Source organism: Chenopodium quinoa, unplaced genomic scaffold, assembly GCF_001683475.1.
Source record: "Chenopodium quinoa cultivar QQ74 unplaced genomic scaffold, ASM168347v1, whole genome shotgun sequence".
NCBI lineage: Eukaryota > Viridiplantae > Streptophyta > Magnoliopsida > Caryophyllales > Amaranthaceae > Chenopodium > Chenopodium quinoa.
The window spans coordinates 3,122,389-3,142,316 of record NW_018744821.1 but is presented as its reverse complement, the minus strand read 5'-3'; the positions used below and the strand labels follow the sequence as shown (position 1 = coordinate 3,142,316).

Here is a 19,928-nt window from a genome sequence, read left to right as displayed (position 1 = left end):
TGACTTATAATACCGAAAACAGTCCCAGACCGAAGCTCCAATACTGGCGCCAAGGTCTGAGCTGTAGCGCCACATTATGGAGTGTAGCTCCTGACGACAGCTCTGTCGTCTGGCGCCAAGCTCCATGGTGTGACGCCAGTCCTGTCACTTGGCCGACAGTTCGGATTATTGGTTGAGTCGTCACCTAGTGTCTAATTAACCAGTTTGCTAATGAATTCGATTAATTTTCGCTGTCAATAACACCTCGTCGAGTCATTAATCGAGTCTTAACCACATAGTCTAGCCACATGGTCATGACACGAGTCTTAACTCACCATCTACACTCACTAGTCTAAGCACACACTTTGAGTACATCACCATGACCATGTCTTAGGTCCATGCATGAGTCGGTTTTTTCCGTCATTGGAGTTGGGGGGTACATTCTACTCCTAATTCTTCATATCCCTCCATCTAAATCTTCTTCACATTCTATTCCAATCTTTCTTCACTTCCTCCATCCATTGCATGTTGAATAGAGTTTGAGTCAAATAATTAACAATAAGTATCCCCAAATTCCTTTTCCACAGTACTTGGTCAAGGAGAGAAGGGCGATTAATCAAGGACAACCTCTTTATTCAAGTCTCACTTTTTGATAAAACGATTCGTCAAAAGAGGAAGGCTAAGAAGATAATGGCAACTCAAGAAGAAGTCAATGATCTTAAGAACCAACTGGCTACTGTAACTGAGACATTGAAGCTTCTCGCACTTAGGATCAACGATCCCGTGAAGCAACAACAAATGGACCTCATGCAAGAGAGCTTAAGCAAGTTTTCTAGTGACTACAAGTTTCAAGAGCTTACATCACAAGGGGTCTCGGTGGACAAAGATCTTCTTCCGCAGAAGTTCAACGCCAACGACATCCCAAAATTCAGAGCAATTGACAATCCATACTTCCATCTAAGAGCTTTTGAAACAATAATGAGTATCAAGGGTATTGATAAGAAGGTTTTCCCCTCTATGTTCCCACTATCTCTTGAAACCGTTTGCCAACAATGGTACTTCTCCCTTGACAAAGAGAAAACATCTACCTGGGAATCGATAGTAAACGCTTTCATTGATAGGTACAAATGCAATATTCAAGTTGAAACCGATCATAGACAACTTGAGATGCTAAGACAAAAAGAGAATGAAGGTTTTACTTCTTTCATTAATAAATGGAGGGAAACTTCCGCCAAGATGATTGAGGTCCCCACCGAAAAGGAGTCTGTAAGGATGTTTATCAAGAATCTCCAAGAAAAGTATTCAAAGCACTTAAAATATCAACACAACTTGAATACTTTCAAGGCCATCTATGACATAGGTATCGAGATCGAAGACGACCTCGCAAAGCAAAAAGCTACTAACAATAGTAACCACGGTGGCTGGAAAGGAAAGAAGAACGAAAATCCTTCTTCTTCCGAAAATGCCCACTCTAGTAATAATGTTAGTACTTTTGACCATAATGATGTCTTAGCCATGGACAATCAAGGATCTAAAAGGAAACCCAGGCGAGAGTTCACACCCATTGGAATGACCTACAATGCTGCTTTCGATCGTCTCTATGATCGAGGATTAATCAAACCTATTGGCCCTATCGAGGATCCAACACCAGAAAATCGATCTTCGAGATGGAATCCAAACTCCTATTGCAAGTACCATCGAGGAAACGGTCATACCACTGATGAATGCTACAGGTTTCAAAATCTCATTCAAGACCTCATAGAAGCAAACAAGGTCCCATTGCCTCTAGCTAGGGAGAAGATTGGGTGATGATGAAGCAAATGACACCAGACAAGAGGCGAGCTTCAATGACAAGATTTCATGACCTCTCTTTTTCTATTTCTTTTTCTTTTTTTTTCCTTTCCCCAATAAGTCTAGCATAGGCACCCTTCTTTTCCCTTAGATTAATTTTGTAGATTCTTTCTTTTCTTTCTTTTAATAAAAATGAGCATTTATTTCCTTGCATATGATCATCACATTGCATTGCATTAAAAAAAAAAATCCATGTCGAATTAAGCACAAGGTATACCAATGATTTGAGGCACCCCTTGTAGCCACATCATATCTTCTTTCACCTTTCAATTATACATCCTTTCTTCATAAACCACTTTGAGCCTTGTCTAACGATAGACCTTTATTTTTTCAACCTACATCTATCTAACCTTGGGATAGGATGGTGTGCAACTTTTGCAATTCTAAAGAAAGCTTGAGCAAATTCAAAAGATCAAAATAGATAGCAAAAATAAGCAAAAGCAAAAAAAATAAAAGTGTACAAAAGGGCAAGTGTTCCAATATCTTTGATATGAAAATATCTTTGATATGAACACGTCTCAGATTGCGTCTCTTATCGAGTGCTTGGTACCGTGCCTGAGAAACATGAATGCCAAGTGAGTGATAGACCGCATGGTCGATATTGCCCACACTTATAAAAATAAAATAAATGCTAAATCATAAGCAAAAAAGAGAGCTAAAAAAGAGTAGAAACTCAAGGATAAAAATACAAAGATTCAAAATCAAGATTGCACACCTTGGGGGCTTATCTAGGGTCTTGAGCCTTTATCCCTTTCTTCTTCAAACCTTTAGCCTAACCACGTTACAACCCTTAAAAGACCTTTTTGAGGTATACACGCTTGTGCGAGGTTTGGCTAGAGCTACGTTCGGCCTGATTCCTAATGGATACGTAGGCAACCTCACATCGAGGTGCGGCCGTAATAAACATGCATTCATATTCACATTCACACACTTGCACCATGATCATATCAAGGGATTTCCTATGCTCATCCCTTTTCACTTAGAGCTAGACTTGGGGGCTTGGTCCCTACATAATTAGCTTACCTAGCCTAAGAGTCACCACCATTTGACTCTTTTAAATAATATCTTTTCCACACACTTAGCTCTTGCGGCCTAGCTTTAGTGTCACTATCACACACATCACGCATACATGACCAAATATATTTCCCTTAGGAACCCTTTGTCATGAAATCTTAACGCTGAAGCATGCTTCGTCAAAATCACTCATAATTGTCATTGCGTCACGAAGTATGAAGTGCTTAGCCTCCGTGCCTAAGTTACCCAAATACTTTCATCATGGAGTCAACAGTTGAGATAGCCTAGGATGAATTAATCCTTGAACCTTGATAGATAGTATCAAACAACATTTGACTAAGCTCATTCAACATGCATCTTCAAACTTTTGATTTTCTTTTTCACGTCTTTCTTTTTCGGGAGAAAGTCGGTACCCTCCACAAAATTGACGGAAAATTTTTGCTTTTTTGCATTTTTCAAGTCGCACGATCACATTACAATGCACACACGAGTCATGTACACATTGAGTCATGTTGTGCCATATCACTTTGATTTGAGTCTAACACATGTGTCATTACACTTCGAGTCGAGTCAACCTCGAGTTAGTCAAACATATCGAGTCAAGTTTATACCTTGAGTCGTGTCAAGTCGATGAGTCAAGCAACATTAAGCCTTAGGTCAACCCTAAGATAATTAAAGAAATTGGCAAAGTTCTATAGTCAAAAATAAATACAGGTGCAGCAGAATAGGGAAGACCCTACTCCAACTCTTGGCGCCAGAGATATCTCAGCAACGACAGAGCTCGAAGCCTCCCAAAAAGGTGATTTCGACCTCATGCAGAAATTTCGGGTTCCTTGGTACGCCAGTTAGCCCCTATAAGCAATTTGACATGATTAGTAGTCGGCTCGATTACAATCGTAGTAAGTGATTGACCTGACAAAAAAATCGTCTCACTTAGCTTAAGCGCCTAAAACACTGGCTCATTACAATCGGTTCAAAAGCAAGCACTTAAACGACAATATTTCGAAATATGGATTGTCGCGCATTCTTATTAAACGACAAAGTTTTCCAAAAATTGGATTGTCATCCCCAACTGATAATATTTCCAAAAATGGATTGTCGTGCATCTTCTTCAATGATAATTTTTCCAAGATTGGATTGTCATCTCTGGCAAAGTTTCCAAGCATGGATTGTCGTGCTCCTTCTTTATTGGCAAGTTTTTCCAAGTTCGGATTGTCATACATTCATCGGCTCGTTGGCAAGTTTTCCGAAATTGGATTGTCATACACCCAGTTCCCTAAGGAAAAATTTCCCAAAGGATTGTTGTAGGTTTCTATTCATCATAAATATCGGCAAAAGTTCCTCAACGTGGATTGTCATTCATTTCAGCAAGTGGCAAAATTTCCCAAAGTGGATTGTCGGTCGACTCTTTTTGCAAATGTTCCAAGACATAGATTGTCAATTGTGGCAATATTTTCCTAAAAGGATTGTCGCATAGTGTTGGCAAATTTCCAAGGCGGATTGCTTTCAAGAGTTATATTCCAAGATGTGGATTGTCGATCGTAGCAAAGTTCTTATGAAAGATTGTTACGAAGCATTGGCAACTTTTCTAAAGATTGGATTTTTGACAAATTTTTTTGAGATACGGATTGTCGCTTCATCGTGGAAACATTTCCAAGGATGGATTGTTACGAAGCATTGACAACTGTCCCTAAATCGGATTGTCATACATCATACAAGAGTTGTGTTGGCAACAATTCCCAAAGAAAGGAGGATTGTCATCACAGCAAAAGTACCGACATACTGGTTTACAAGCAGCAAGACAGCATTCCCTAGCTTGTGGAGAGTTGTCACAAACAGATGAGGATTATTTCAAGAGAAATAATCTTCGATGGTATTCCCTAAGATGTGGAATATTATCAATGCATATGGAGATTATTTCAAGAGAAATAATCTTCGATGATATTCCCTAGGATGTGGAATATTGTCAATGCGACTGAGGATTATTTCAAGAGAAATAATCTTCGATAGTATTCCCTAGGATGTGGAATATTATCATTGCGGAGAGGATAGTTTCAGGCGAAGCAATCTTCTAATTTGGAAGCAGTTACAGGCGTAGCAGTTTTCAAGCGGGATGGCATTCTCTAGCTTGCAGAAGCTCATCAAAACAGTAAAGCGGCAGCAAATCGGTTACTTTCAGAGACGTGTGCTCGACGGTGCAAGATACGCGTTTCTTAACTCTTTTATCTGTTTAACTAGTGCTAGTTTTGCAGGTATCGGTGTTACAAGATTGATTTAGAATCGCAGAATGTTCTGAATCATTCTCCGTCCCTATCGCTACTTTGACTTTTGTTTTCGAAACTTGCGTTTCTCCAAACTCAGTCAAAGAGGGGGCTTCTGTAGACACCCATTTGTGTCTCCCCCAAACCAAACCCAGTGATGAGTAACTTTCACGTCGAATCATAATCGAATGAAACGAAAGTGTGGAAAGGTCTAGTGTTGCAGAAAGTTTTTATTTCTTTTCTCTTATTTCTGTTTTTGAAAACTTATTTTAAGAAAACAGCCAATCCAGTTTGGTTGGTCCATTATATGGGTCCAATAGTAGTGTAGTTTGATAGGGCTTGCAAAGACCTTTCCAACGATATATTATAAGCCCAATTCCGATGAATATTGAGGAAATTATGGCCAAATTACCAAACTGGGTCCGGTTTGAGCTTTATGTACGGCCCAATGATCTTGGGGAGGGCCTAATATGATTTATTATTCCTAATGAAATTAGGAATGGTTTTAGTCTTCTAGATTCTTCTAGAAGGTTCTTTTCATTCCTAATTCAATTAGCATTGATAAGTTGGCTTTGTTGACTTTTCAGAGTTTTAATCAAAATCAAATAGCATTTTCGAAGAAATTATATTATTTTATCCTCCAGTATGGTAAACTTATCGGATTTTCGAAAACGCGTTAAAATCAAGCTTGCCGTCCAACCCCAAGCCTTGGCGCCTGACGCTAGTGCTGGTGCCTGGCGCCAGCTAGCCAGGGTTGGCGCCAGCTCTGTTTCCTGAGCGTCAAACTCTATTTTGTTAATTTATCTTTTTTGGCTGATTTTCTCTATAAATATCGTATTAAAAACTCCGTTTTCGATCATCATCTACATCTATCATTCACATTCATTCACGAATTCTCCTCATTCACATGTTTTCCTCAACAATTAGTTTTAATTAGCATTCTTTCATTCATCTCCCTCATTCATCTTTCCTCTAAACTTTGGTTTTCTTATACAAAATTCCGCATTCACAAGATCTAGAAACACCTAGCCATATTCGAAGTTGCCTTCGCCCTAGACGTGAAAGGTTTTAATTTCTGAGGGTTTGGCCCCAAATCTCTCTTTCAATTATTTAATTTAATTGTTTGTCTTATTATTTTCCTTGAAGTTACTAACGTGTGTATTTTGTTATTAGAGTGAGATACGAAGCATCAAAGTAAGTACTTTAATTGATTTATTGATATTATGATGTAGAAATCATGTTTACATTGTTATTATGATATTCCTAGTATCATGTCTAGGGTATTTTTAATATTAAATGTTATTGTTACGATGCTTCCTATATTCTTCCTAATATTTATGATTGTTAGTATCATGTTAGGGCTAAAGACTTGATTTTTATTGCTTAGTGACATGCTAGGGTTTGTTATTAATCTTGTTAGTATCATGCCTAGGATCTTGCTATTATTTTTAAGCTTTAATATTAACATGAACATGATTATTATTATTATAATTGTTATAATTTATAATGATTATGAATATTATTATTATTATTTTTGATGATGATTATTTTATTTATGATGATTATTAATGATATTGATTATTTATTATGTTGCTTGACATTATTTATTGCTTGATCACCTTTTATGCATGTTAAAGGGAATTTGGTATTTGTAATCACGCTTAATAAGATAATTAATAATCTTGTTAGGTTTAATATGATTATAATTCAAGTGATCGCCAATAATAGTTTATTTGTGCATTATATTCAACCAACATAGATAAACAGGTTTAGGGTAATCCTATTGATTGCATGTTAATTGAAAAGCGCACATGAATACGATCAGAATAAAGTAGAGGCCTATTATTAGGACAGGTTCAATCTCTTTTAGGTTGGATTTGTACCTTCATCCCCGAACCCTTATTTGGTTCATGACCTTATGGAGTTGACAATCTCTTGGATCGTTAAGGGGTGTAACCTTCACCTCGTGAACGGTTTACAAGTTCCTAAAAAAACTTGTTGGCGACTCTTTTGCTCTATCTTCTTCCCTTTTGGACGCCACCGTACTTTAGTGTATGATCACAGTGGGGTTCAAGCTAGTGGGATTTTAAAGGCTTGAAAATATTCCCTACAGGTATAATTGTCTTTTACATTTTAATATTAATCCCTACACCTTACACCTGCCCCCCTTCTTACAAAAATAGAGGGATAACTTTATTTTTTTTATCCCTATCCCTTTCATATGGGATAGAACAATTCTCATTAAATAAATAAGGGATTATAAGATACAAGGGATTATTAGACCATCTCCAATGGTGAGACTCAACTTTGAGTATTGAAATACAAAATGAGTTGTTTTTTACCTCCAATGGTGAGATCATACCCACTTCTCAATTTAGCAACTCATGTTAAGTTTAATTTTCCAATGGTGAGACTCTCTAAAATATACAAATGTCACTTTCAATTTATGGCCCATAAATTATTGTAAAATTAAAAAATCATATAAAAAAGGTAAAACTTAAATAAATTACAAAATATATTAGAATATTAACAAGGGCCCACACTTTTTGTAAAATGAGACTCAAAGTTGAGTATCTAAACTTAGCAACTTTATTTTAGAGTTGCTAAGTTTAGATACCAACTTATTGGTATACATTGCAAAAAATACTCCCTCTCTCTTAAAAATACTCACTTGAGTCTCACCATTGGAAAGAGTCTTAGGTCCCGTTCTTTAGAGCTGCTCTGCTCTGCTTTGCTATGCTCAAATCAAATCTGCTATGCTCTGCTTAAAAGAAATCTGCTCTGCTCTATTTTCAAATAATAATTAATAATAACACAATAATAATTAATATTCAATAATAATAATTAATATTGTATTGATGATAATAATTTATTATTTTGAATAATTATAATAATTATTAATATTAAAAATAATTTTAATAATTATTAATATTAATAATAATTAATATTTATTAATCATAATAATATTTAATAATAATAATTATCAATAATAATATTTAATAATTCAAACTATTAAGAACTAATATTAAAAAATATTATTAATTAATAATTTCTAATAATTATAACAATTCTTTCAAATAAATAATAATAATAATAATAATAATAATAATAATAACAATTAATAACAATTTCTTTTATAAACATTTGATATTAGAATCACAATATGTAGAAACATTTTATGTTGATTGTTAGTTCATTGAGTTGAATTATTTTTCAAATCTTTCCATACATTTTAAGATTTAAAAAAAAAAGAGGTTGTTTTCAAGTAGTACTTTGTATACTATTATTATTTTTAGGGTAACAAATATATGATTAAGATAAATTTATAAGTAAAATCATTAGTAATCATTAAATCATTTTATTTTAAAATTTTTGTGAAATAAATATAAGTAAATCGTTGCCTTTTATCTTTCTACAATTAGCATTGGGTCAAAAAAAAAAAATCTTTCTACTATTAATATATGTTAAATATGGTATACATATATTTATGTTTTCACTCGCCTAAATCGTATCTGCTGAAATTTAATCTGCTCTGCTCTGCCAGAAGTTCAAAAGAACAGGGCCTTAATTTTTATCTCACATACAATTCCTACAAACAAACACCCTCTTTAGAGGCAACAAGGGTATGCGATTCTTTCTGAGATTGCACTACCCACATAACCACATTGCTTATTGCTTCGAACTAAAGTAGAGGTGATCGTTTGCGAGCTTGGACGGGAAACGGGTCGGGCCTATACTTCATTTTTTGTCCAACGGGCTAATTTTAGCTAACCCGAGCCCTTTTATACGGGCTTGATAAATTGTCCAAGCCCGCTCTATTAACGGGTCGGGCTTGCCCGCGGGCTCACGGGCCTAAAATATTTGTTTTACAAATATTTAACACTAATTATTTTTTTTATCATTTACATATGTTAATATTATTTCGATTTAGTTATCTTAAAAATTTCTTGATCACTAATGATACTAGAAAAAAACATATTTAACTTGTGACATATGTTAGTGAAAAAAAAGGAAAGAATGAACTTATTTAATACAAGTATAATGATTAAATATAAAATTGAAATAAATAGTTGTAGCTAATAATAGGTTAGAGTCCAATATAGTCTCTTTGTATTTATTTTCTAAAATATACTACATACATAATCAACTAACTAAAAAATCATTAAACTATTACTTTTTTAAATAAACGGGCCGAGCGGGCTAGCCCACGGTACATAGGGGTGAAAGTTCGGTGTTCGGTTTGGATTATGACCCAAACCGAAACCAAACCGAAATAATTCGGTTTTACATTTTTCAATCCAAATCCACACCGAATTTTAATTCGGTCCAAACCAAACCGAACCGAATTTCTGATTAGCAAACCGAAACCGATCCATAAACCGAATTTTTTACCAGATGCAAATTGAAGTATAAGAAAACTAAGCAATCTTTATAATTATAAACACAAAATTACACAAACTAAACTGAGAATTAATTACATACAATCAACCATTATAAATTTGTCCACCGATTAAAAAAGAAATTAAATAAATAAATCAGATCTTCTGCTTCATGCATTCCTTCAATAATTTGGCTCAAAACCTCAGATCTATTCATTTCCTAATATAATTTCCTTTGAGTTATAAAAAAATTAAATAGAAAAATAAAATCTTCTGCTTCTGCACCTCTTTACTAATATCATTTCCTTTGAGTGACTGACCAGAGAGGTGGTGGTGAGGAGACGTGGTGGTGGTCGGCGGTGAAGTGGTGGTGATATGAGGGAAAACGAACAATGGAACACGAGCGGCCAGCGAACAACTTTGAGATATGTTGAGAGCACAAACACCGAAACAAGAACTGGAGGTGAGATACCTTAAGTGGACTTCTAGAGTGGTGGTGGACGGACGGAGTGAGGTGGTGAGGGAGAAAAGAGGGGAAATCTAGGGATTTGGTGAGGAAGGTGCCGAGAGAAAGTGAAAGGGAAATGGGAAAAGAGGGGAACAGTTTAGGGTTTTGAATATACATATGTAGGAAAATGGGCTGGGATTAGTGGGCTTAATAAACTTCAGTTCGGTTTTCGGTTTTTCGAATCCCAAAACCGAATCCAAACCGATATATTCCGGTTTCCATTTTTTCAAACCGATCCAAACCGAAAACCGAAAAAAATCGAACCGAATTGCTTATTCGGTTTGGTTTGGTTCGGTTTTCGGTTTTTATCCAATTTACTTTCACCCCAATGTCGGTACATATTGTCTTGTCCGTGTCTACAAATTCTTCTATGAACCCTAGTTCATCTAAAATAACTAGACCCCTAATATAACACAAGCTTATATAAATGAAACACAACTTCATTCTCTTCTTCTTCTTCCCACCATCTTTACAAAATTTTGTTTATTTTTTGTTTTTTATTTATTTTTTATTTTATTATTTTTTTTAACAGAAACTCTCTCTTTCTCTCTCTTTTTTTTTTAATCTAATCACTTTTTATTTCTTTATTGAATTTACTTCATTCATTTTTTTTTCAAATTCTTATTTTCTCTCTCCTCTGTTCTTTGATTTTTCTCCATTAAATTTCAGCATTTAACGTGATGGAACAATTTTAAATTCCCAAAGATATTAATCCAGGTTTGTTATTATGAACTCATTGTGATCACTATTAATTTTTTTTTTTGATTTTGAGATGAATTTGTGGATGAAATAATTGTTTTAATATTAATTGAATTTTGAAAGCTAATTTGATTGATTTCAATTCGTAATCGATTACCTGATTGTTTTTACAGTTCTCATTAATTTGTATGTATTTTTTTTATTTAAGATGAATTTGTAGATGAAATCATTGTTCTAATATCAATTGAATTTGTTGAAGTTAATTCGATCAACCAATTCGTATCTATTATGATCGATTATCTGATACTTTTGAACATTTAGTAAGCAAAATCTGAACAATTGCAAATTTTGAACATTAAAAAAAAATCTGAACATCAAAAATTTTGAACATTTAGTGAAAATATTTGAACAATCGCAATGTATCACGCCTATACTTTTGAACATTCAGTAAAAAGATCTGAATAATTGCAAATTTTGAGCATTTAGTAAAAAAATCCGAACATCGCAAATTTTGAACATTTAGTAAAATATCTGAACAATCGCAATGACCACGCCTATACTTTTGAACATTTAGTAAAAAAATCTGGACAATTGCAAAATTTGAACATTAAGTAAAAAAATCGAAACCTCGCAAATTTTGAACATTTAGTAAAAATATTTGAACAATCTCAATGTATGCCTTTACTATTAAACATTTTGTAAAAAAATCTGAACAATTGTAAATTTTGAACATTTTGTATAAAAATCCAAACACTGCACCACGTTCATACTTTTGAACATTTGGTAATAAAATCTGAACAATCGCTTGTGGTCCAGCTATCCTAGATGGACCAGGACAAGGGTGCACAATAGACTTATTGGTCCGTGTCCGCCCATTTATATTAACGGGCCGGGCCTAGCCCGCCCAAATTAACAATTTTTTCAAAATGGTTGTCCAAGCCCGCTTATTTTGCGGGCCGAGTTGGGCGGGTTTAGCGGGTTGACCCGTCCATGAACAGCTCTAAACTAAAGCCTACTATATCTCTCTTTGTGCTCATTTTCTGGGTTGATCAAACAACCCACTAAACAAAGAAAATATGGAAGCTGCAATGGGGTTGATGCGAAGGATTCATCCTAAGCACACTGATACCGCTCTCTCTGCTCTTCTTTCTCTCATGCCTGAGCATTCCTCTGATCTCCTCTCTCAAGTCGATCAACCTCTCCAGGTTTTGACCCCTGTTTCTGATAATTCATCTACTTTTCTTTCAATTTCATGGATTTTTTTTTTCTTTTTATGGATTGAAAGATGTTGTATTTTGTTGGGTTTTATTTGATCTTGCTTGATTTTGACTTTATGGGTTTTGGGTGTTAATCTTTGTTTAGGGTTTTAATTTTGTGTATTGGGATTTGCTTTGTCTATTGATTTATGCAGAATTATGATTGTGGATTTATCTATTGTTGAATGTGTGTAGAATTCTGTATTGATTGGGTTTGGATATGAACAGTTTAGTAAGAATTTCTGGTAGGCTAATGCCAGAATTGATTATTGACTTGGTGTTGATTTTATGGGTAAATTTGTTACAAAATAGAAATGATGTGCAGGTTTAATAAGAAACTTGTATGGGTGTGACATATATAATCACAAAGGGTTACAGTTGTTGCCTCGAATCGGATCTTTCGCATCTGCAATCTTGGGCTGCTTTATTTAACACCATCGTACATTGCGACCCATTCACTTCAACCAAGCCGTAGAGGATTATTATTTGAGTATACTATTGATTGATGTAATTTAGCATAACTTAGAGAATCTGAATCAGTGGGATTTTCTATATGCTTTAAACTGTTCTGTGATCAATGTATTGAGTTTATTGCAACTATTATTGCCCTTTGGATTTGTTTAGGGTTTGCTTGTGGTTTCTAATTTCTATATACAAGTACTTGATAGATTGAAAGTCAATCCTATTGGATGCTAATTCTGAGTAGTGTGTTTGATCATGAATTAACTTAAACTTTTAATAATTACGGAGTATATACTTCCTGATTGTTAAATCCACTTTTAGATGTTTGAGTCCGCTTTTCCAAGCCTCAATTTGAAGTTATCCTGGACCACCCTCAAAAACAAATGTGATCCCTAAAGCTTTGGTTCTTCTTTAACTGCTTTAGCCTACAAAAGTTATCTGCTTATGTAGTTATGTTAACGAGTGGGAAAAAAAATTTATGAGGAATTGTGGTTGGAAATGAATCAGAATTTTCTTATGCGCCATTAAAGATTATTGCTATTCATGGCAGTCCTTTTCTCATAATAGAGTGTAAGAAGCTTGCATGTTAATATACCAACAGTTCAAAGAAAAGATAATTAATTTGTTAGAATTATCGGTGATATTTGCTGGAAATTATACATTCTACTTTGATTTGGATGGGTTTTTTTTTTTTTTTTTTTTTTTTTTTTTTTCTCTCTCTCTCTCTCTCCTGGTAAACTGAGTAATTTTCATTTTGTATAAATTCTCTTTTGGAGGCTTTTATTTGAGTATCTTGCTAACTTTTAGCTATTTTATTTTATCACATCGTCTTTTGCGCTATGATGTCATATGTTATGGGTATCCAGGATGCCAGATTAAGTAGATTATTTTCTGGTTTGCGGAAGCAGGTTTTATGTGATCAAGAAAGTGGAAAGGAGTTCATATTGTGTGAATATAACAGAGATGCTGATTCCTACAGGTGATAAAGTTGGCTGGCATACATTATTTTCTTACCCGTTTATATTATCAATACATTTTTAATTTCTTAAAACATTATTTTCTGGTTTGCGGAAGCACGTTTTATGTGATCAAGAATGTAGAAGGTTTTACTCGTTTTTTATTTTATTTTTATTTTTATTTTTTATTTTTTATCTTTATCATTATTTTAAGTATTGCATCAGTGATTTGTGCTTAGCTCATTGGCATTTCTCATATACAATAGCACAAAGTATAAAGCTAATCTTTGTTATGTGTTAAACATGCCTCTCTGGTTAGTGAGTCCATTGACTAACTGAAATTTTATTTCATTGGCATACTGGCGATACCATGGTGAATCTTTACATAGCTCTTTGCCTGTTGAGTTGATGCTTGTCCTAGTGAATGTTGTCTCTTCTAACTGTTTTTCTGTAGCACTGTTTCAAAGCTGTAATTCAATTTTGTTTCCCCTTTTTTCATTATAGGTCGCCATGGACAAATAAGTACCAGCCACCATTGGAGGATGGCCTTTATCCTTCTGTAGAGCTGAGGAACCTCGAAATTGAAGCCAATGATGTTTTTACTGTATATTGTGACCAGTGAGGTCCTTTACTTGCCTCGTACTTGGTTTTCTAGTTCAGTGGCAATGCTTATTACTGTCAGTATTCTTTCTGTTTTTTTTTTTTTTTGGCCTTTTTTTCAAGGCCCCTTCTATCTATTTCTTCTTTCTGCGCTGGTTTTTTAAGGGTTTGAGGTAAATAAATTATCTTTTAATGCTAGGTATTATGAAGGTGGAATTTCATCTGTTTATATGTGGGAAGATGATAATGAAGGATTTGTCGCATGCTTCTTGATAAAGAAAGGTGATTCTATACCTTTTTCCCTGACTGAATCTTCCGTTAACTGAAATGAAAAGAAGAAGAAAAAACTAAATTGGGTCACTCAACATTCAGTTATTGCTTGCGCCTGTTTGTGCTGGGGGGGGGGGGTAAAGTTGACAATTCAAAATTTATGAGGGTAATGCATACTTGTTTTTAATGTTTGACTGCCCTGTGGACTCATTCTGTGTATTAGATGGTTCAAAGTCTGGTCATGGGCGAAGAGGTTATTTGCATGAAGGACAGTGGGATGCCATCCATGTTATTGAGGTATGTCTACTGATCTTCTACTTGTGAATTACAATTCTATGCAACCTCATTTTATTTTACCATTTTCCTTTTCCCAAAGATGGTTCCTCGTGTCATTTACTCATCAAGCACCAAATTATTTCAATGACAATATAGGTGGGACCTGAGGATGAAGGAACTGCAAGGTACTGTTTAACCAGTACTGTCATGCTATCTTTGACTACAAATAGTGACTCCTGCGGGACATTCAGCTTATCTGGATCTATTAGAAGACAGGTAATGTACTTGTTCTGCAAACGATACTGTGACCATTATAATCTCAACTTTACACTGTGTTGCCCCCTTGATATGATCATGTTAAGCTGTTTGACTGGTTATTATAATACAGTGATCGCTGGGGCAAATACCAGAATACTTCATATTTTCCACTTAAATCCTTTTTCTAGGTTTGTACTTAAGTTTTCTTTTCGTGGTGTAGATGAGTGTGCAACTGTCAGTGACCGAAGGTCATCTTTGTAACATGGGAAAAATGATTGAAGAATTGGAAGGCAAGCTTCGAAACTCCCTGGATCAGGTACTACGCATGATTGAAAATTTGATGCTTTTGATAGTTTATGGGACATGCCTGTTCAATGCACCCACTCTACTCCTAGAATGTTTATGTTTGAACTTTGAAGTGGGCAGCTTTATACCTGTGCATAGTCTCACATTCTTATATAGGATATCTAGAAAAAATTGTTACATATGCTTAACAGTAATGGTTTATATGATTACATTTTCTGCTATGCCATCCTTAAATTATTCAGAATATGATGGCCGGGAAGGGGAAAATAATACAGTATACATTATTATGGTCACCGTAAGTATTAGGGTTGGGTTGGGAGACTTGGGACAATGTGATGACTAATCTGGGTTGGAGGAAGTATACTTAAGAATGTTTTACTGAGCTATGTGTTATGCTGCTGAATCTGAATAGGTTTACTTTGGGAAGACAAGAGAGATGGTTTGCACTTTGCGGCCACCTGCTGAATTGGCAACGATGAAACTGCCTGATAGCTGATTTGTATGTCTTTGAATCATGATCTAAAAGTATTATATTGTGGATTATTAGTGTATTATCGTCATTTATTTGAATCTCTGGTTATGTGTTCCAGAATTTGGTTGAATTGGAATTCAATATCCTCTTGTAGACTTTACCATTTTGTTGGCTCTCGCTTAATTTTTGAAATTGTTTTTGGTTCTATGATATTACTTGTGGAGCTTCAGCTTGCAATTTGTATTACTGTTTTTTTTTTTATATATATATAAAAAAATATTTTATTTGTGTGCAATGCATTTATGATTGATTTCTTGAGTAAGCCAGATGAAAGATTGGAATTAGTTTCTGGATGTTTTTGTCAATAATCAAACATAGATTGAATATAAGATAAATACATTAAAACACTTTTAAAAATGTAGAAAGGTTGCTCTCAAAATACGAAAGTTCTACTATGGTTCAGAAAATAGGCACTTTTTTTTTTTTTTTTTTTTTTTTTTTTTTTTTTTGACAAAAGCACAATTGTTATTGGCTGGAAGTCTGGCAGAAATTTTAAAAACTAGAAAAATTTTGAGTTTCCATAATTTATGTTTTACTGTGCAGTATCTTAAGCTTAAATTGGTGTTTATCTGAAGAAATTGGAGGATATGAATGTGTCTAGGTATGAGGTTAGAGTTAGACAAAGAAATCAAAAGATTTGAATATGGAGAGAGAAAGTGCAAAAAAAAAAAAAAAAAAAAAAAAAACACAAACAAACAAAATGTATTGATGTGACAATTTAGTCTATCAATTTATATGGTAGTCATTTTAAAAATTTTGAATTACATTAACTTGTGAAAAAATTGTGATAAACTATCTTACTAAACAGTTCTTGTGAAATTATATTATAAATATAATGTATGGCAAAATTACTACTTCAAAATGAAAGAAGGGATAGAAAAGTAAAAGACAGAAAATTAAAGGTAGAAAAGAAGAGAAGGGAGAGATTTGGGAGACAAACAAAGGAAGGATGGGGGGTGGGGAGGAGCTAGAAATGGAGGAAAGTTAGGCATTTACAAATACATAACAAGGGGTATTTATGTAATTATACATATGTACAAATAAATGCATATTCTGGTATCATTGGATGATCCAATGGTACCACTGAATATACAGTTATACTATATATGCACATAATGGTATTATATATGCATTCAGTTGTACAAAATTTATGCATAAATAGTACCACGGAGGATTCAATGGTACCATATAAACTTTCATTGGAACAATTAACATGTGGTCCCCCATCACGTGATATATTCCGACCAAAAAATAGGTAAGGCCCACCTACATACCTCTCTCTTCCTATCTCTCTCCTCTTTTCTTTCTCTATCATGTGTTTTAGTAATATTTTAATCAATGTTATGCATTTACAAATGCCTAACTTTCCTCCCTTTAAAATTCCTTAGGGGGTGGGGGGGATGGTCAACTTTGAAGGTTTAAGTTAACGAGTAGAATTTGAGTATACATTCCATGTTTCTCCGTATGTGGTTATACGAGTATAATGTACTTTACAAGGTAGGCAAGATGTCGGGTCGTGCCTCGTGCCAGGGAGCCAGACTCCATTGATATGTTATATCAACAAAATTTCATTAATATAATGGCAATCTCGTAATTAATTGGAACTTATTTTGAAACCCACATGAAAAGTAGTGGAATGCTGAGTAGGACTCCTTTGGCGCAATTTTTTATTCAAATCTTGTAACGGTACTTGTTTGGACGGAAAATTCAACTCCGTCTGCTCAATTTTAATGAGATCGAAGATTGCAGAGGAGGAGAGAGAATAACTAGTTTGGGTAAAGACAAATCTTCATAAGATCAGCATCAATGATTATCGGCGGTAATTAATTCGGTAACACCACCACACAAACACTAAAAGCAATAATTCTAGCTTCGTCATCATTTCACTACTGCAGTTCGTGTGGTTGTCCTGGGGTAAATTTGAAGTGCAGGGGAGAGAATTTGCAAAATTTCGACAGTGAAGCCCTAAGTGATATCCTTTAACCCGAAATATCCAAGTAACAATATTTCCCAGCTTAAAAATGAAAACAACAATGTGTGCGACGCAATTGATACTTCATCTTGTACCACAATGAAATTCAATTTTCAATGCAATTTCGTTACAAATGCAACATATTAATCTAGCAATTTATGAATCGAATAATACCTTCATTTTGGAAGTTAATGAAACTTTGATTCTGTCATCATCAAAGGAATTGAGCTCCACAACATTGCTCATGCTTTCCTCGAAATCCACAATCTTCATTATACGATGTACACAACCGTATTGATCATCAAAAATCCCAAGCACAACCACTTAATTCAGTCGAAATGAAGAAGAAAGGTGTAAAAAACCATTAAGGGTCACTGTTGCAGAAGAGAGAAAATTCCTTTAATGATGTTAAGGTTGTCTCGACGACCCCCCATCAATAACAAAAGACATAAAACGGGGTTTTAAGGGGGTTTTCATATCTGTTCCAATTTTGACCTTCATTTAATGAGTGAAATGACAACGCCGCCCCTATATCAACGCTCCTCGTTGACATAGGATATCAATTTGGATTTCCTCCGTGCCAGGTCCACGTGTTTTTGGGTTTGTTAGGCCTGATCCATGGCTTGGCCCATGAATTTTATGTCGTAACGTGCTGGGCTGAAGTTTTCAAAAGGTTGGCATGTGCATGGCCCAGGCCCACGTGTCATCGTGTTGGGCCGTGTTGTGCCAGACTTGTGTGCCTTAGCAAAATTGCATTGATTTTAGTGTGCTTTGTCGTGTCGAACCTGATCATGTCTTACCACATCATGTTTCTCCCAAATAAAGGCAGCCCCACAATGTCGTGTTGTGTCGTACTTTTTCCGTGTCGGGCTGACCTATCTATCACCAAATATTAGTGCCATCTTTATGAAGGGCTTTAACCTATCTATCACCAAATATTAAAGCCATTGTGATATTTGCGGGAAACATGATTAGGATTAGTAACATTTGTTTTGATTTTGCAAATGTGCGATGGATGCATGAAGAAGTGAAATACTACAAATCCACTAAGCTAACACAAGTCGATCATTCTTTGATTGGGTTCTGTACTATATTCGGTTATTCCTAAGCTACGATAGTTCCAATGAAATTAATTTAAATTTTCTTCAACAACTACTTTAAAATTTCGTAATTAATTTTTTTTTTGGAACAACTACAAACACAAATATTTCCCCACATGAGGGCTTCCTGATTTTTATTTTTCTTACTTTTCCTAAAAAAAGTTACAAATACAAATACGGTGCTTTGTACATTGCACACTCGCAACATCATTAGGTGATTAGCAAAAAAACTTATGCAATGATGGCTATTTCACCATATGTCACTGACAATTTTAATAATTCACCAAACGCCATCAAAGTTTTCAAAATTCACCAAATGTCACCGAGTTTTAAAAAAAATTCACTGTGTGTCATTAATGACTAACGGCCATCAACTCCGTTAGACATTTTGGTCAAAATAACCTCTAAAACCTTACTCGATCAATTTTCATGGTTAAAAAATAATGACTCGTTAATCTAGATATTTTTACACACAAAACAAGACATTTACATTTCCTTCAAAAAAAAAAAAGAGGACATTTACGTTATTGCTTTTGCTAATTTTGAGCTTAAATTGATTCCATCAGGAACAAAATAACTCCCAAAACGTACTTTACCGAACAAATTTTGTCACGAAAATCGAGAAAATTATCTCCAAATCAATCATATCATGACATGTGTTTTGGTTTAATACTCGATCGTTAATCATTCATGGGACTAAGTGAATTTATAAAAAAATTCAGTTACATTTGATGAATTTTTAAAACTTTAATAGCATTTGGTGAATTATTAAAATGGTAAATGTCACTTAGATGAAATGACCATTCAATCTGAGGAGAACATTAACGAACTTAATGTTTTTAACCTGTCCAAAGAATACCTTAATGTTATTGATTTTTTTTAACACTGGTTAAATTTATTTCTTTGAACTTCTCATACAATAATATAACAAAATATATCAATCATATTCAACTAAACATACATCGATAAACCTCAATAAATGCTTCATTTGTGGTTGTAGACAAGTGGTTTGTCAATAAAATTCAATTTTTCTTCACGATTGTAGACACTACTTATCACTCAAATTAAATATGAAATTCATTTTGATGATCAACCATACTTGAACCGAACATTCATAGTTGAAATGAACCTTCATGCAATTACTGATGAACATAAAATCAGCCATAGTCGTAATGAACCTTAATAGGTTCATTGATGAACATCAAAGCAGCCATCGCCGTAGACATTTGATCAAACACCTGATCAAGTC

General features: G+C 34.5%; 1 protein-coding gene across 2 annotated transcripts; it reads left to right on the top strand.

Annotated features, from left to right (window-relative positions):
* Nucleotides 1-11,723: 11,723 nt before the first annotated feature.
* LOC110704190 (probable F-actin-capping protein subunit beta) lies at nucleotides 11,724-15,842 on the top strand. Of its 2 annotated transcripts, none has more exons than XM_021881983.1 (8): nucleotides 11,724-11,896; nucleotides 13,276-13,388; nucleotides 13,870-13,983; nucleotides 14,165-14,247; nucleotides 14,459-14,532; nucleotides 14,668-14,787; nucleotides 14,990-15,085; nucleotides 15,488-15,842. In XM_021881983.1, exons 1-8 carry the CDS (start codon nucleotides 11,768-11,770, stop codon nucleotides 15,569-15,571), a joined length of 813 nt encoding a protein of 270 aa, XP_021737675.1. In that variant the 5' UTR covers nucleotides 11,724-11,767; the 3' UTR covers nucleotides 15,572-15,842. The 2 variants fall into 2 exon arrangements, with proteins under 2 accessions (XP_021737675.1, XP_021737676.1); XM_021881984.1 differs by having other exon boundaries at nucleotides 11,725-11,896; nucleotides 13,318-13,388.
* Nucleotides 15,843-19,928: the final 4,086 nt, after the last annotated feature.